The 16,485-nt window shown below is 38.2% G+C and overlaps 1 protein-coding gene across 2 annotated transcripts in view; it reads left to right on the forward strand.

The window, feature by feature from the left end:
- The window catches only part of BEND5 (BEN domain containing 5), an 851,004-nt gene continuing 834,519 nt past the window's right edge, over positions 1 to 16,485 (forward strand). For both annotated transcript variants that reach the window (XM_052665964.1, XM_052665965.1), the window contains exons 1-2: positions 1 to 41; positions 16,082 to 16,204. In XM_052665964.1, the coding sequence (XP_052521924.1) occupies positions 11 to 41; positions 16,082 to 16,204 (154 nt within the window). In that variant the 5' untranslated portion in view covers positions 1 to 10. The remainder of the gene's footprint in view (positions 42 to 16,081; positions 16,205 to 16,485) is intronic.

Here is a 16,485-nt window from a genome sequence, read left to right on the forward strand (position 1 = left end):
GACAACAAATATGGCGGAGAGGAGCAGGACGGCAGAGACGGGTCAGTGCCAGCCGCAGGCGCCTGGGCGGGGGGAGAGGGGAAGAGACCCCATCTCCAGGGGATGAAGGCGAGGGGCTTCCAGCAGGGAAGAGAAAGCATGCCTCGCTTGGAGTGAAGGGAAAGGAGCTCTTCCCGCCGGGAAAGGGAGGGAAGCTCTGAGGTGCAGAGGGGGCCCGGAGCAGGGAGAGAGCTCCTTGCACGGGTCGCTGCGAGGAGGGGCAAGTCCCATTCCCGGAGGGACGTCTTCCAGGGGCGAGGTGGCCGTGGGGTAGGGAAAGAGGAAGGGCAGGCTCAGACCCGTGCGGGGATCTCTCCGGCTGCGGGGCTCTGCGGGGCGATCGGCGCCGCGCGCGGGGACGGAGCGCTGTGGTGAGGAGGAGAGCAAAGACTGGCGGGAGGGAGCGCCTCACACGAGAAACCTTTCCCTGCTTTACCTAGAATGGAAAGTAAATGATACGTGAAGGCGGAGGGTTGGAACTGAAGCCGCACCGCGGTGCTGCCGGCTCTGGGCTGACCTGCAGGTGCTGCCTGTCCTGTCCCTGGGTCTGTATGGAGCGCTTCGCTTATGGCACCTGCTGCGCTGTCAGGGGCTCCAGCTGGGGGCTGAAGTGGGATTGTCCCGTTCCGACCCCGCTGGCGATAGCTCTGGCTGGGTGTGCGAAGATAAGTTTGTAGGTGAAACTCAAGTTCTGGGCTTCTTCGTGTGTGGTATGGATTGTCTAGGTACAGGGCTCTCTCCTGCTGTAACAGAACACAGCAAAGGTCTTTTCCATCTCACAAAAGCTCCCAAACTAACTTATGAAAATGTATCAACACTGTGACGATGAAACAAAGGTGGTGACAGCTTTTCTGAGTATTTAATACCCCACAACATCATACACATGAATTTCCTAGATTCCTGGACCAAAAGCTCATTTTCGTTGCCTGCTGTGCTGCTGTGCATGTGCTTTTCTCCCCCAGAAGTGTCTCCATGTGTGTGGAAGATGCATTGTCCATAGAACTGACTTTGGATTTTTGGACCACTCAAGGTGAAATAAAGTGAAAAATATGTGAAATGCTCTTGTCCTCTGAAAAACAAAACCACAAGGGCTGTATCTGAGTTGATTGGCCTGAGGTTCTTGAACTCGCAGTCTGTTTCAAGCCTACGCTTTATGAACCCCTGAAACTGTGCTGAGAAGTTTCTTATATTAAGCTTTCCATGGAGCAGGTGATTTGTTTCATCTGCTGTACCACACTGTACTAAACACAGCTGATCCACTCTGATTGCACCATGGAATGGAACGCATCTCCAGTGGCCATTTGACTTTGTCAGCTTTTCTGCAAACTTCATCCACTTCTGCCTACGTGCTTGTCAGTAACTTTCTATATAACATGGTAGAACTTGCTCACTATTTCTGGATTACTGCATAAAGTAACTTTTACATTGTGCTTCCTGCTATATTCTTTAAATCTGTATCTTTACAATATTTGGTTTTTGTTTTTTACTCTGTCATGTCCATTTCAGCTGGGTAATCCATCATTTTCTTATAAATGCACTGGTTCCACGAGCTTGTGCTGAGATCAAGTTTTGTTGCATGTTCCAGATACATGTTCATTTCAATTTTTCAGTGCCTGTCTGGCCATTTTGTAACTCTAATTTGCAGGCCCCTTCCTGTCTGGATTACTAGTTGAGTAGTTTAAATGCAAAAAGTCACAAAAATAGGAAAAAGTCCCAATATTTTCACAGGGCTTGAGGAATCTGAATGAAACAAACTTGTGGTCTTGGCCTGTTTATTTAGAGAGGGCATAAAAGGTAGGCTCTGGAAGAAGTGTCTGTCTCCCCCCACACCTAGTATAGGTTTCTGACACAGATGTAATGTATTGCAGGTAGGGAATATTCTTGTTCATGGCACATCCCATTTCCTATGTCATCATGCTCCGTCAGATTTGGGACGTTCTTGAGGAGATCTGAGTCTAGGTCTGGAACCTGAATTTTACACACATTTAAATATTTCTGTGTGGTTGGATTGGATGATCTCTGAGGTCTTTTCCAACCTTGGTGATTCAATGATTCCGAGATTCTATGGTTTGCAGGGAGAACAAAGCTGCCAAAGGACAACACTGTTCAAACTATGTAAGTTGATTTAGTCAGTGGGACTCTATTACACTTGCTGTTACATTTTTTGCAAATGTTTCTGTTCCTGAGTCAGAAGATACAAATAATAGCTCTCTTATCTTCCCTTCTTGAAATATTGTTATTTTTTATTTTCAAACGGAAGAACTGCTGTACAGGAAGACTGAAGGTAATTTACCCATGCTTTACAGCAACACAGATCACTTGTTAGGAAATGCTGTTATTTTCCTTGTTTGCTTACACACATCTGAGGTGTTTTCAACCTGCCTAAATTTAGTTTTGAAATATGCTGTGTCAAGAGGTTCTCTATATCAATTTTTGGTAAGCATTATGGAAAACATACTTTTTATCATGTAAGAATTTTGTATTTCAGTTTTATTTGTATTTCCTTATTCTTTTGTCATAAGAAATTAAATGTTAATTGTTCATGCACTGATCATTGTAGTTATTGTTTCTTTATAAAATCTTTTAATATTTTAATTCTATTTTTCATGTAGAACATTTTTGTTTCTGTAGTAGATTTTGCACATTTTTAAGCCTTTTTGATTTTTTTCTCATGAGGAGGATGAGGACACTCAACTTTCTATGAAGTACAAAAGAAAGACTGCCGCCAACCCTTCTTACACTGTCATACTTAGCATTATTTTTTAGATCATAGCTTAAGCCAATCTGTGTGTTTCAAATGAGACAGATTTAGTATAGAAGGTAGATTACTTCACATCTATCTACTGCAGCGTTCGTATTCTGCATACTCTGCTACTGGGCACCCTGGACTAGGCAGACATTTGTTCTAATCCACTCAGATAGTTCCTGTGTTCTGACGTTTGGTTACAGTGCTGCAAATCAACTACTTTTGGCTGGTTCCTCTGAACTTCTCAGACCAGCTTTCTGCAATAAGCCGTAAGTTTGTCAGCTTCTGTGTTTAGGTTCTCCATGTCACAAGTTTGGGATAAAGTCTGCCAGAGAATGAAAAGGATTAAGACTAAAGAGTTACCTCCAGGTGCTTCTTGGTTTGCCTTCTTGGTGTTCTGCTCAGTGGCCCTTGATGTCTCACACCTGTAGAAATGTGGGGTGCAGCAAGATAACCAGTTCAGTTGAGTTTCTTCAAAAATCAGGCCCACATCATTCTTACAATTCAAACGTGACCTTATTAATTGTCAAAGGAAGTTTCAAGAACAGGTCTGAGTGAGTACAGACTGCCTGAACTTGCTTATTTTTTAACCTGTAAACCAACTTCTATCAATATTTACATAATCACTTCATCTTTCTCATAAATTGAACATGAAGATCAAATGAAAGTATTTATCTGTCTTTAATGTGATAGTGCTGAGTTGCTGTTTTGAAGGAGAGCTTTTTATTATTCAAAGAATAATTATTCCTTGAAAAACATTTGTCAGGTATGGTATGAACGCATTCTAGTATGAAGAACTTCCTGCCTTCTTTTAGGTGGCATTAGTTGTTAAATAAAGAGCTGAATTACATAAGACAACCAATTCTATAGTCAATTTTTTTTTTTCTGTAAATATAAGCCTTCTGGGAAACTGAACACTCATTCTTTAGCTTTATCATGAAGAAATTTAAAATAGGGTAAATTACCTGACTATTTTACTACTTGTACTTGTAGTCTTGGTCATTAAAATAACTCCAAATGTCACTGGTATTTCTGCTCTCCTAGGCAAATTTAATTTCTCAAATTGAATTAGGCTTTCTTAAATTCTTTCTGAATGTTCACAATGTTCACATGTATATCAACAATAAAACTCATCTCCTAATCTACACAAATATGTAGCTTTGCAGTTGACTAGTCTGTATGCATAGTTGAATCCCAGTGCTGGGGAAAGGAAGTACATCTGCCTCCTGTATCCCCCTATCAGCAGGAAAAGATTTCAAATCAGGCAATTTGGAAGGGTATTGGGCCCAGACTTGCAGATGTTCCCACATGGTAGAGAGCGATTTGCAGATGTTTATGAAATGCTACAGTGTGTGTTTGTAAACAAATTCCAAATACGTTTTGTTCAACAAAGACGTTTGCCAGAAGTTACTGACAGCACGGGTTCTTTATTTAAGGCATGTCAAAGTCATGGAGATACTACAGGAAAGTGTACTGGTAAATGTTTAGCACTCTAAGACATTAACTACTTTGCTTTTTATTTATAGAGATGAATAATGGTTGCTACAGAAAAATAATACAATAGTCATTACAGTATATTACTGCTAGTCTCACACTCACCTTATTTCCCACTTTTTAAGTTATGTACTTGAAACAATCCCCACTGGAAGAATTTGCTGAAGAAGAGCTGCTAATATCTTTTTGGTGCTTATAGCTTTGATCATGTTCTGTTGCATAATTTGCCATATAAGGAAATCTGAGAAATATTAATGAAGCCTTTATACAGCCAGAAGATATAATTTCAGAAAAAGAAAGAGAAACAGCGCTGTGTTGGGTATTCCAGTTGCCACTTCTTAATGGTTTACCATTTCCTAGCCATATTTCAAACACTTTTTTTCTTTGACAGATAATCAAAGCTTTTGAAAGTTACTTACCTCAAGCCTCCCAACGTTTTTCTTTCAGAGAAGTTCAAAGCACCCTATTAATTATTAGCACTTGTGAGATGAGGTTTTTGAATTTATAAGAAGTAAAATGAGACATATTGTGAATTTAAATAGGTTTTATACTGAGATTTGTAAAACAAGTTTCTGCAAGTTTCTTTAGTGCTGCTGTCACCGTATTTGCAGAAATCTGATGCAAAAAAAAAACAACAACCAAACAAAAAAACTCCCAACAAATAACACAACCAAAACCACATCAACCTCAATGCATTTATATGGCCTACTCAGCATTAGCATTTTTTAAAGTCCAGTTTAAGTTCATGAAGATAGCTTTTACATTCAGCTTCCTGTGCTAAAAGGTTGCTGGCTTGATCTCCACATGGGGCCACTCACAGGCCTGGGGAACTGACCTGCCTCACAAGCAGGATTATCGAATAGGATACCTAATAATGATAGCTGTTATCTGTCACAGAACTGGGCAACTTATCTAGCCTTTTCCTTCCTCCTGCTCTTCTCTTCTCCAGCAACACCTGCTTAGGAATAAGAGCAACAGAGTGAAAGGACCGTATCATCTTTACGTTTGCTTTTTTTAAGAGCTAGGATACCACTATAGCAGAGCAACACCAAACCTTGGATGAATCAGGTGCTACAACACACGGGGAAGAATTTGGTTGAAACATTTACTGCTAGCATCGTTCAGATCCAGCAGTGCTGCCACTGCGCTCCAGCAGACCCACCTGGCTGTTTGCACCATGCTACATCACTCCAGTTTCTGGAGGGTTAATTGTACTGCCCTTTTCCAGAACTGTGTGATTGTATAGAAACCAGCTCAGCTTTCTCAAGTAATCCCCAAATGTAGTTGGCATGCAGAGCTTTGACACAGAATTGCTATGTTTAGTTTGCATTGTACCTGAGATAATAAGTCTTTCCAACTTCAAGCTGTGTCTGCAATTAATCTACCATAGAGGTAAACCAAACCAAACTACATGGAGCTGAGAACTGGCTATAGGTGCACATTTACGTGCTCTGTATCCCACTTTCCTTGTCACGTTGTCTCAGTAATTCCTCTTTTTTTTTTTTTTTACATTGCCACAGAGGGCCAGTTTGTCATTTAAGAACTTTGGAGTGCCATACTTTTTAACATCAGTTTGAAATATTGGTGGGGTTTGTTTTTAAATAGTAATTTTATGATTTGTGTGTCAAAATTGTTAGCACGACTCTGATGAGTGAAGATATTCACATATGAATGTGTTCAGTAATGTGCTTTCGTGATTGATTCTAGTTTAGGTCAAATAATGTGTTAAGGTTAGAGAAAACACTATACAATGTGGTACGTATGGTTCCTAATATACCTGTCCCTATTCTTGCAGCATGGTTAACTGGCTAACTTCATAGATTTGCAGTGGCAAAAACCAACCATTAAAAAGAGTGTGTGGGTAGAAAATAGTAATCTTGAAATATTATTGTTACATACATAAGCTTACTTTATTTCATTTGCTTGCTAATTCACACAGCTGTTTACTAAGCAGTGGCTCTCTTGGTTGTGAATGAGAACTGGCAAGATTTCATTTTTATGTATTATTTCATAATCACCTTGAAAAATGTGTTGAATTTCAATCTCTTCAAAAGCAAGAGGAATACCAGTTCCTGTGAAACACTAAAGCAGAACAGCAGGAATCCATTGCAAAGAAAGCCCAACTGGATTCATTACAGGTCTGCTGATGTGTTTTCATTTGCAGTAAGCAGTAAAGCTACCCTGCGATTACAGTAAACTTTAGAATAGGATAACACCTATCAAATGGCTATTATATTTTCATGCATATAATCTGCACATGAGATAGCATACACTTGATGAATGAAATATTCCTTAAATAACCTATACAAATCCAAAGTCTGTGTGGTTTCTTTAGGGAACCTGTCCTTGTAAAATAGGATTGGGAGATAAACTTGCCTGGGGACTGCTTACCTGTGCCTGCAGTCTGTAGTACTGCTGAATCACAGATGGTTTGAAACTGCACAGAAGAACGTTATATCAGGCAGTTATTTATATCTAAGGAGTACAAATAGTTATTAATTTGATCATAGAGCTTGCTCTGTATAAACCTTCGAGTAGGTAGAATTTTGGTTCGTGTTCTGAGTATTTGAAATAATTTGTATGCATTTCACATTCCTATAAATATTGTATCAATGTAGCATTTGCACAGTTAAAAACCTGCTGAATGTGGTGTATTAGTAGTGTGCTCAGTAGTGTTCCTGTTACTGCACTGCTGATGCAAGGGACTTAATGGATCACATTTGCTTTGCTGACACTTTTATGTTAGAAAACAGGAATTCTTAAACAACACTTAAACCTTTTGCTCCACAGTAATTACATTCTGTGAGTAAAATAAAACACCCCAATGATCTAATGATTTAATTTGATATGAAATTCTAGATTATGTTGTAGTGTTTATTACGTAAAGAATAATATCAGCTATTTGTGTGGGCAGTGCTTGGGTGGAAGAAATCCTCAATGGCTTTAAAACTCAGTAAACTAAATAACTCAAAAAATAAACTCAGTGGCTTTTTGAAAGGAACTATTTCAGGAAGTAGAGGGAGAGACACTATTCTCAACTAAGAATTTAAAGGAATTCTTTCGATGAGTAATTATAATTATGGCAGTAATTAATAGTTGATTAATTTCAACAACCTTGGGGAAAAAAGTTACTCCAAAAGTAGTGCTAAAATCTCCAAATTATTTTTGATGTATTCCAATTAAGAAAATGTTAACTTTGTAGTGAAGGAATCAAAATCTGCCTTGCTGTGTACAAGACTACCATTGACTGATGGAAAACATGCCTTCTGCTAAATGAAAAGTAAACAAGAAGCAAGGATAAAACCATATCTTTAAATTGTGCACATTTGAGAGCCAAGGAAAGGTAGAACTTCAACCCAGAAAAAAAAAAAGCAAAAATCATGTTGCCTAATGCACAGGATGGAGATCATCACTGAACTTAGAGATGGCCCAATTTTCACCTGTCGCACTTAACCCTGGCAGTTGCAGCACTCCACAACTAGCTCTTTTCCAATCACTTGTGAAATGCAGTGTGTTGAAGAGAAGGGTGGTGCTATGCAAAGCTGCTGATGTGCTCCCCCATAAGATTTTGTGCTTGGTGGAGTCACTGTGGAAGGCTGTCTCCTAGGGCCAAGGGTCTGTTGCCATTGTGAAGATGTCAGTGGTTGAGTCAGGAACTGGATTCGTGCCTCTTGACAATTAGACACAGTGATATTCAGGTGTTTTTTTTTTTCTTTAGGCAGGTCCATCCACAGCAGTTACTGCAACCACAAAAAATAGGCACCAAAAAAACCCCAAAATACCTCTGAAGAATGGATTTGATGTAGTACCACACCTGATGGATTTGGGGAATACTTGGGAATTAGAGAAATGTCAGATCCAAGTTAGAAGCCACAGCTGTATTGCCTCTGTGCCAAACCTGAATTATTTCACATAGCCTAGTTTGTATCTTTTATCTGTAGCTGGCTTTCTTTGGCCTTTTCTGGCTCCCAGCAGATAAGCCAATGTCCATCAAAATATGGTATGGACATCTCTTGAAATACAGGTCTGGAAGCCCCTGCGAAATCAGCAGTGAAATGTGAAGGTGTGATTTTCACAAATGGCAAAAATACTGTTGATAAATTTCTTTTATAACCTAGCCAGTATTCTTGAAAGAATGTAGTATTCTTATACTGAAAGCAATAAAGGATGATTGTACTACATAGTCTGTAGGTCAGATCTGCTGTTGCTTATTCAGTGTAAGTATGGATTAAGTCTGCCTCTTGAAAGCCTTCTGCATTTAAAATTAAATTTGATCTGCCCCAACCATAACTAGCTGAATCAACATCTTTTGGCTGGTGCTATTGAGGTTACTCAGAAATATCTTTTAGTAAGCATTTTGTTGCTACTCATTCTGCATTTAAAAACTTTGTCAAAGAAAGGCTTTTGAAGATATCCGGTGTAGACTTGTGTCTGAATGGTGTACCTGACAGCTTAAGCTAGTTATCCTGCTTTTATTCAGTGCTTCATATCTTGGGCAGATATTGGAACCATGTATGTGCAGATTGTTCCCTTCCTTTTCTACCACTTCTTCCATCTGCCCCATGTTACTAGAAAAATAGGTGCAAAAAATTGGGTTTTTTTTGTGGGTTCCCCTCCCTCTCCCCAGAATTACGCAACATGGGAAATGTTCACAGCACTTTAAGAACTCACCCTTCAACTTCTTTCTCCAGTTTCTTACACATTTCAAAAATGCGTGAGATCCTGAGAAAGAAAGCTGTAGTATGACACAGGGCATCAGCTTTTGCTCTTCAGCTTCCCCCGTGTCATCGAATCCTTATTTCTTCTTCCTTGGTAGGAAATGTTCCCTCCCTCCTCTAATCCTTTGCTGATCTAGAACTTGAATTCCTCTGTAGTCTTCAGCTGGCATTTCATCATCTCCCATTATTCATATGTAGACCTAATTCTCTGAGTCATCTCTTATAGCATGGACTTTCTCAAACAACGGCCTTTTTTTTGGATGTAGTTCTGAGGACTCACTGAGTCCTGTGGCTGTTATTTACTCCTTTCTCTGCTAGTGGGAGATGTATGTGATGCATCACACTTTTCCTTACAATTTATGTGTTCTATGCTTTTATTTGGTTTGCTTTTTTGTTTAAAGAAGTATTGCTACTATAGCAACTGTAGCATCATGTGATACTTTTGATACTATCAAATGCCAAATATTTGTTAAGGAATAGATCAGTCTATCAGATGAAATTCACTGTTTCTTTCAATGTTTCTAAATAAACATATTTTTCAGTGAACATATTTAGCACTGTTAATTTTTTCAGCATTTTTTTCCTTTATGGTGAACAGTATTCTAGTGGAGAGGTTAGAAATTGTAAGCACAGTAAAAAGAGTAATGGATATTTTTTTTTTTCCTGCTTTACTGAAACACAACTTGCATCTTTTTTCTTCTTTTATGTAGGAAAACTGTTCATACCTTCTTGGATATTTTTAGTTTCACTAAAGGGATACAAAAAATTCAATTTCCATTTGTATCTGAATATATATTCTTGGAGATTGTCCATGTTTAGGTAATAAATAAATATTCTTGAAGTAAATAATGAAGTTACACTTCTAGGTTCAAGACTGGAAATAAATATTACCTATAAAACAAAAAATAAGTCATATTCTGTCTTCCTACAAACTCATAAGGTAACACCAGTATCTGGACACGAGGGATCAATGTTCAGAGCCAGATGTTGTCTTCAGTTTTCTTCACTTGGTTTCAGAAAGGAGGTATAAATGATCTTGGACTGATAATTGGATCTCTCTCTGCATTCTTTTTTTTTTTTAAAGTGGACTAGATATTACAGATTTCTCATCATCTTTTCATGCTTAATCAGCAGTAAGTTGACAACTTTGTCATGGGCAAAGCACCTTTATGTACTTTTTTGTTTCTGCTTCCTTTTGGGCCTCCTACTGTCTGCTCAAACTGAGCATTCAAGCAAAATATCCTTTGCAGTACATACAGACTTTGTGTGAACATCTTCACTGCTTATTGTACTTTGATGTATTTGCATATAAGAATAAGGCCTTTTCTACTCTCAGCTTTGATGCCATTCCTCTGCTTAAGTACATCAGTTTGGACACGTATATGGAAAGAGGCGTGAGGTATTTAGGTGTACTTGGCCTTCTGAACCCAAAAGAAGAAGTTAATGGTGCATTAGCCAAGGAATTGCATTTAGAAGGTTAAGAGCCTGGTAGCCTCTGTAGAAAAAGAAGCCTATTCAGTAGAAGTAACAACATACAAAATGAAAAACAAGTAATGGCAATGCTTCCTTCTTATTTGCACAACCTAGTGCTTTTTCTAGTTGTTAACATGAGCTGGCAGTTTATTTTTCCTGAGCAGTTTCAGAACCTTTGCAAAACTCAGAATTTACCTGCTAATCTCTGCAAAAGTTGCGTTTGTTTTTTATTTTGTATGCATTCTTGGTTATGAATATCTTCTCAGTGTTGTGAGACAGTCTCTTGACAAGCAGTCTGTTGGTCAAACTGTGGGAGTAAAGTAATTGAAGTGACAATTACTGTAAAGATGCTACATTTCAAATTGTGTTTCTAAATAATAATACAAGATGTTACTATTTTTTAGAACTAGACCAAGCTGTGAGAGAATGTGGTATTATGACATTCTAATTGTTCTGCTTGATCTGTAAAGCAGGCAGGGGTAACAGTGTGGGCACACTGTACCTGAACATGAGACATCAAGTAAGATTGGTATCATGGAGGGTATTTTTCCAAAACCTTGGGATCTGTAGTCTTAATTTAATTTTTTCCTTTTCTCTTCTGACTACAGATAGTGTGAGTGAAGTACATTTCAGATTGACAGACCTATGCAGTGTGTTCAGATTCTGAGGATCATGCCCAGTCTTCAGGATGTGTGGTTGTGAAGACCAAACTGACAATTGCTGCTGCTTCTTTTCTTCATTGCATTTTTGAAGCCAGTGGAATTGGAATTCCGAGTTCCTGACTGTTGCTGCCCATAGAACTTTTAGGATAGCTATGGAGCACTCAGAACTTCTAGCAGACATAAGTTCTACCAGTGTTGCAGAAGCCTAGGAACATTGTTATCTGAATCTTTTAATTAAAATATTGAAAGAAAAGTGGAACATAAAGAGCTACTAACAACACTGATTCTAGGAATTCCCCTATAAAAGCAGATATAAAATACTTTTGATAATATTACACTGTTTGCAGTTCTCTGATTGGTGGAAAAGACACTGTTATTGACATAACCTTCATAATAGTTTCTGGTCCAAAACATAAGTTGAACAAGATTCACTATGGACTTGTTACATTAGGAACTACTGTTGAACACCTGAGCAAATTTCTGTTTATTGCAGACTGTACTGAGAGTCCATATTCAATTCTTTGTACAGGCATACAACAACTATATTGTTCAAGGATGATGATGGTCTTTGCTACAATACTTGGAAACTTCTCTTGGCCTGTGGAGGATGAGAATCTGGTTATTATATCTTTAAGCAGTATAAGTTATCATCATAATTGGCCAATATCCAGATAGGGGAAGTATGGTAGCTGAAAAGATAGGTTTTAAAATTAGGTAACAATTTTACTCTATTTGGCATTAATTTAGCCATTAAGTTTCAGGAAGTCACTCAAAATAAAGTAGTTTTACAGTGCATATTTTAGACCTAGTGGCTTGATTTTGATGTGTGTATGGGAACTGTTGAGTCACAGCCCGAAGCACTGATTGAGCACCTGGGGAAAGGACTGGCTCAGCCCTTGGAGCACAGGTGAAGGCAATTCAGCTGTGTGACCAGAAGGGGTGGAGCCTGGCTGCACCTTTAGACCTCATTTAAGGGATGACTGTGCCTGTGGAAAGATCTCTGGTTGGAGATCTCTCTCTTGTGGAGTCTTTCTGGATCTTTGGAGATAGCTGAGCACCTTTACTTTTCCGTTAAACTACCATCCTGTCTCTCCATGGTGGTCTCTTTCTTGTTACGTTCCTGTACTGCCCTTCCACTGTATTAATCTTTCTGATCATAACAATGGATCATTCCAAATTCAATTCCTATTCTGGACAGAACCCAAAGTAGAATATTTAGATTGTTCAGAACTGATTAGAAGAGCCAGCCTATGCTAGATTTGTAATCAAAGGTGAAGCGAATTTGTTTGTTTTGCTCATTTCTCTTGAAGAATGCTGGATTTTTTTGGCTTATTTTTTGACTGTACAGAAGAGATGAGATTAACATGAGAATTGCCATGTTTGGAAACCAGTTTGTTTGCTCATCCTATTGTTAAGAGCAATTAAGCAAGAAAACTTAACAGCAATAGTTCTCTTTTGTGAACAACAGCAACAATCCTAATTTGGTCCTGATAACAGAATGAGCTGAGAGACGTTTTGATGACACTTCCAAGAAATACTTTGACAAAGATCAGTTGCAGCTATTGGGCCTTTTTGGATTGTCTTACCTTTCCACTCATGTATCCTTGTTAGGCAGTAAGCCTGATTACGATGTGGGTTTTCCAGGCAAAGTTCTGTCTGTTTTCATGCAGCTGTGCTCTCTGCTACTTAATGTTGCATGGGGATAGCTGCTTGTTGCCATCTCCCTGGATTCTGAAGTTCATCACAGCTGGAAGTGGGTTTGTTATTTACCCAGTGCGGGGAATAACTATTACTTTCTGCTTCTCTAGAAGCTGCAGGTATTTTTGTTTTTTAGAAAATGTACCTGAATTTGCATGATGTTTACTGTGGCAAATACTGTTTTCAGCTTTGCCTAAATTAAAAAAATTGTTTGCTTTACCCTTTGAACTTGAGAATAGTAAGAAGCTCTGGAAGTTTCCAAGTCTTCCTGCTAAGACAGAAGAAGTTCCTTGTAACTGATTCTGTTCATTCTCACTCTTTTGATGTGGAGCTTGACCACAGTCATGAATGCAGGCACTGAAAGACACTATCCAGGTTGAATTTTAAAACCTTGTTTAACAACTTAGAGATTTTGTTCACCTACTGACTTTATTCTTGTTAGAAAATTGCCACTGAAGTTTAATACTGTGGTAGAAGTAAATGGTAGGGATTTGCTGGGCACTCCAAGCATTGAAGGTATGAAGAAACAGTATAAATAGCCATGTGCCTTTCAACCTATAAGGAAAATAATTGACCAAATAAGACCTACAGTATGAGAAAATTTCTTTGCTAAATTACTTTTGCCTTTTCTTGTCTTATCTGACCTTTTTTCCAAAGGACAGCTTGTTCTTGAGAATAGTGCAGTACGTTCTTCAGTTAATTTTCTTCTTCTTTCATTTTTTTGAGATTGGAGTGCTATTACCCCACCCCACAATGTTCTATTATGCATCCTTACCATCATCCAGGAGCAACTACATAGGGTTCCTAACTTGTGAAGAGAAGGGGGCCTTCAGCACCGTGTAACGTGGTTCTCACCATCTAAAGATTGTAATGTATTGCAAGCAGCACTTGCTGCATCTGCTGAACACACGAGTGTGAAGCCATGTCTATTTTGCAATACAGCAGTGCAAGCTCAGCTTAGATGTTCTCTATATCGGGTAAGGGAGGCACACCAAATGGCACATGATGTTGTTGTGTAGTGTTGTCTGTTTGTCCTACAATCGTCTTGAAGTGGCAATGCTGTTACCTTTCCTCATTTCATCTTTGTCTAAGTGGTATTTCCCAGCAATCTTTCAAGAATTAGAAGCCTATAATTTTTAGTTGAGACTTGCAAGTGAGCATTTACCAAGAGGAGTTCAGTCTTCTTGCTGCTGTACTCAGCTGCCTCCCATCTTTCACTTTGGTCCTTGGCTACCCCAGCATTCCTGGAGGAGATCTGCAGGTTTTCCCTGAGTGTTGCTTTGTATTTTGGACTTGATGTGTTGAACTGCAAACAATGAATTTGACTAACTGCTACAGATATGTGGGGTCCCTTAATCAAAATGGCACTGAACTGCAACTTAGAGATTGTTTTTCTATGGCTGCTGTTATTAATTGCATGATTCAGAGGGATAAATTGTACTGAGTGATATGATCATGGCCATACAGACATATGGATGCCCTGTTCAGGTCTGGGTCTGCCTCTGGTGTTACCAGCTAATAGCAGCATTGCTGATGCCTTTTGTTTACACTCTGCAGAGCTGAAAAAAAAAAAAATATATATATATATATATATGTATGGTTAAGCAAATGATTCTATATTCAAAGAAAACAATTACCTACAAATTGCTGTCTATGGGTAATCATTCTAAAACTAATAACATTGAGGTTGCAAATAATAATTTGGCTAAAAAATATTAGCACACGGTATTTAATTTCTCAATTTTTGTATTATGGTAAAATAGGAAAACATCTAACCTCTCTCTTCTGTTACAGGAGTTCTGAAAGAAAGTTTCAAATTCCTTCTATGGAAGACTGCAAATTTGTATGCCAAGTATTGATATAGATATACGTATTTCTAAATCTGGATTTATATACCTCTGAAAATATGGGTGTATAATGGAAGGGCTGCCAGACCCTTTAGCTGTGGTGTCACTAACACACTGATGTAATTTGTTACCTCAGCTAAGGTGTTTTGCCTCAAGAGGTGGAATACATTTATGTATGGAAAGGTCACTTTTAATTAATAAGCTGTTTTCATCATTCAGGGCAATATGAATTGCTTGTAACATTTGTGTGAAATAGTTTTCAATATAAAAATAAAACAAATTGAGCTTTGTGTCACATTCATCATCGCCTATAACCCATTTAAATGTCAAAAAATCAGTTCAGACCAAAAGTCTATTTCTAGAAGCCTCAGTAGCTGTATTTATCACAGTGAAATAAGATATTATCATCCCATTATTCCGTCATGCACCTTCTGCACTTGAAGACATAAAGTTTACTTCTAGTTTTCCCTAACACAGAGTATTACTGTTCTATTGTTAGATATTTTTGTCCAAACAGTAATTAATGAAGAAAATGAGCCAGTGTTGGAAGAATAAACAGCTAATTATATTATTGTATATCTCTTTCATTAAAATGTATAATGCAATATACAAATACTAAATTATTTTCTTCTACATCTCTCAAATGGGAATAAAAAGTCACTGTTTTTGCATTCCTACTTGGAAACAAATTTTGTACACACTGTAATTTACCAGACAGTGTAATTTGACTGAGAGGACAAGGTTTTCAATATATGCACTAATGGTGGATTTGGACAAAAGCTGTGTGGTAGTGTAAAAAAATGCGTCCTTGTATTTTATTTTGAAATAAAAACTGTGTTTTTGACATTTTTCTTTGTTTAAGTTCACTTTCTGGGCCTTATTTGCTGAGAAAGCAAGGTCTGCATGATCACCTCTCCTTGAATATATTTCTCTTCTAAGGAATTTAAATTCACAAATGGGAGTGGGACCTAAATGTTCTCACAGATTCTGAGTTTACGGTAAGATGCATGAAAACGGGCAGCAGGATAGAGGAAAAAGGTGCCATTGATGCCCATGGGATATGCTGTGATAGGTGTTTAGTTCTGGGCTGTCCATGCAAAGTATGTGTATTGGAGAGTTCCAGTCAAACAAAGTAGATCCAGCTGAAGATTAAATTTCATTGCATAAGAGAGTGTTCAACTGCAGGACATTAAAAAACAAAAAATCAGGCTGTGTGTTTTGTTGGAGAAGCTTTAATTTACAATGTTATTTTAACCCAATTCTTAAGCGAACTTTGAAAAGAAAGCTCATTGACTGGTGGGAATTCCACATTATTTAGAGAAGCACATCCATCTATTAGCTTTTTAATTTTTTTGCTTTTTTTTTTTTCATGCTCATGCTTTATTTCTGCTTTTGCTGCAACAGGTAGTGACATAGGAGGCGATGAAATCATAGCAGGGAACGTGAACAAGTACACTGTTCTCCCAACTGGTTATTCTGGACAGCCTAAAAAAGGACATCTTGTATTTGATGCCTGTTTTGAAAGCGGTAAGCATTTTCAGCATTTCTTTGTTACCAGACTGTCAGTGTAGTAACACATACATCACTCTTTGATAAAAAGCATCTTAATTTAAGGATTTGTATTGAACACTGTTTTACTCACTGATTCGCTTCAGAGATGACATAGTGCCCAGCAAGAGAGAATGTGAAGTCTCTTGCCTACAATACGCATTTGAATGGGTCTCTCTCTTGTTAAATGTAGGCACCTAAATAGGTTTTCTTCTAGCATTATAAGCATTGTTATATGTGCAGTATTTGTAGAAACAAAT

Source organism: Tympanuchus pallidicinctus, unplaced genomic scaffold (assembly GCF_026119805.1).
Source record: "Tympanuchus pallidicinctus isolate F22 unplaced genomic scaffold, pur_lepc_1.0 scaffold7, whole genome shotgun sequence".
NCBI lineage: Eukaryota > Metazoa > Chordata > Aves > Galliformes > Phasianidae > Tympanuchus > Tympanuchus pallidicinctus.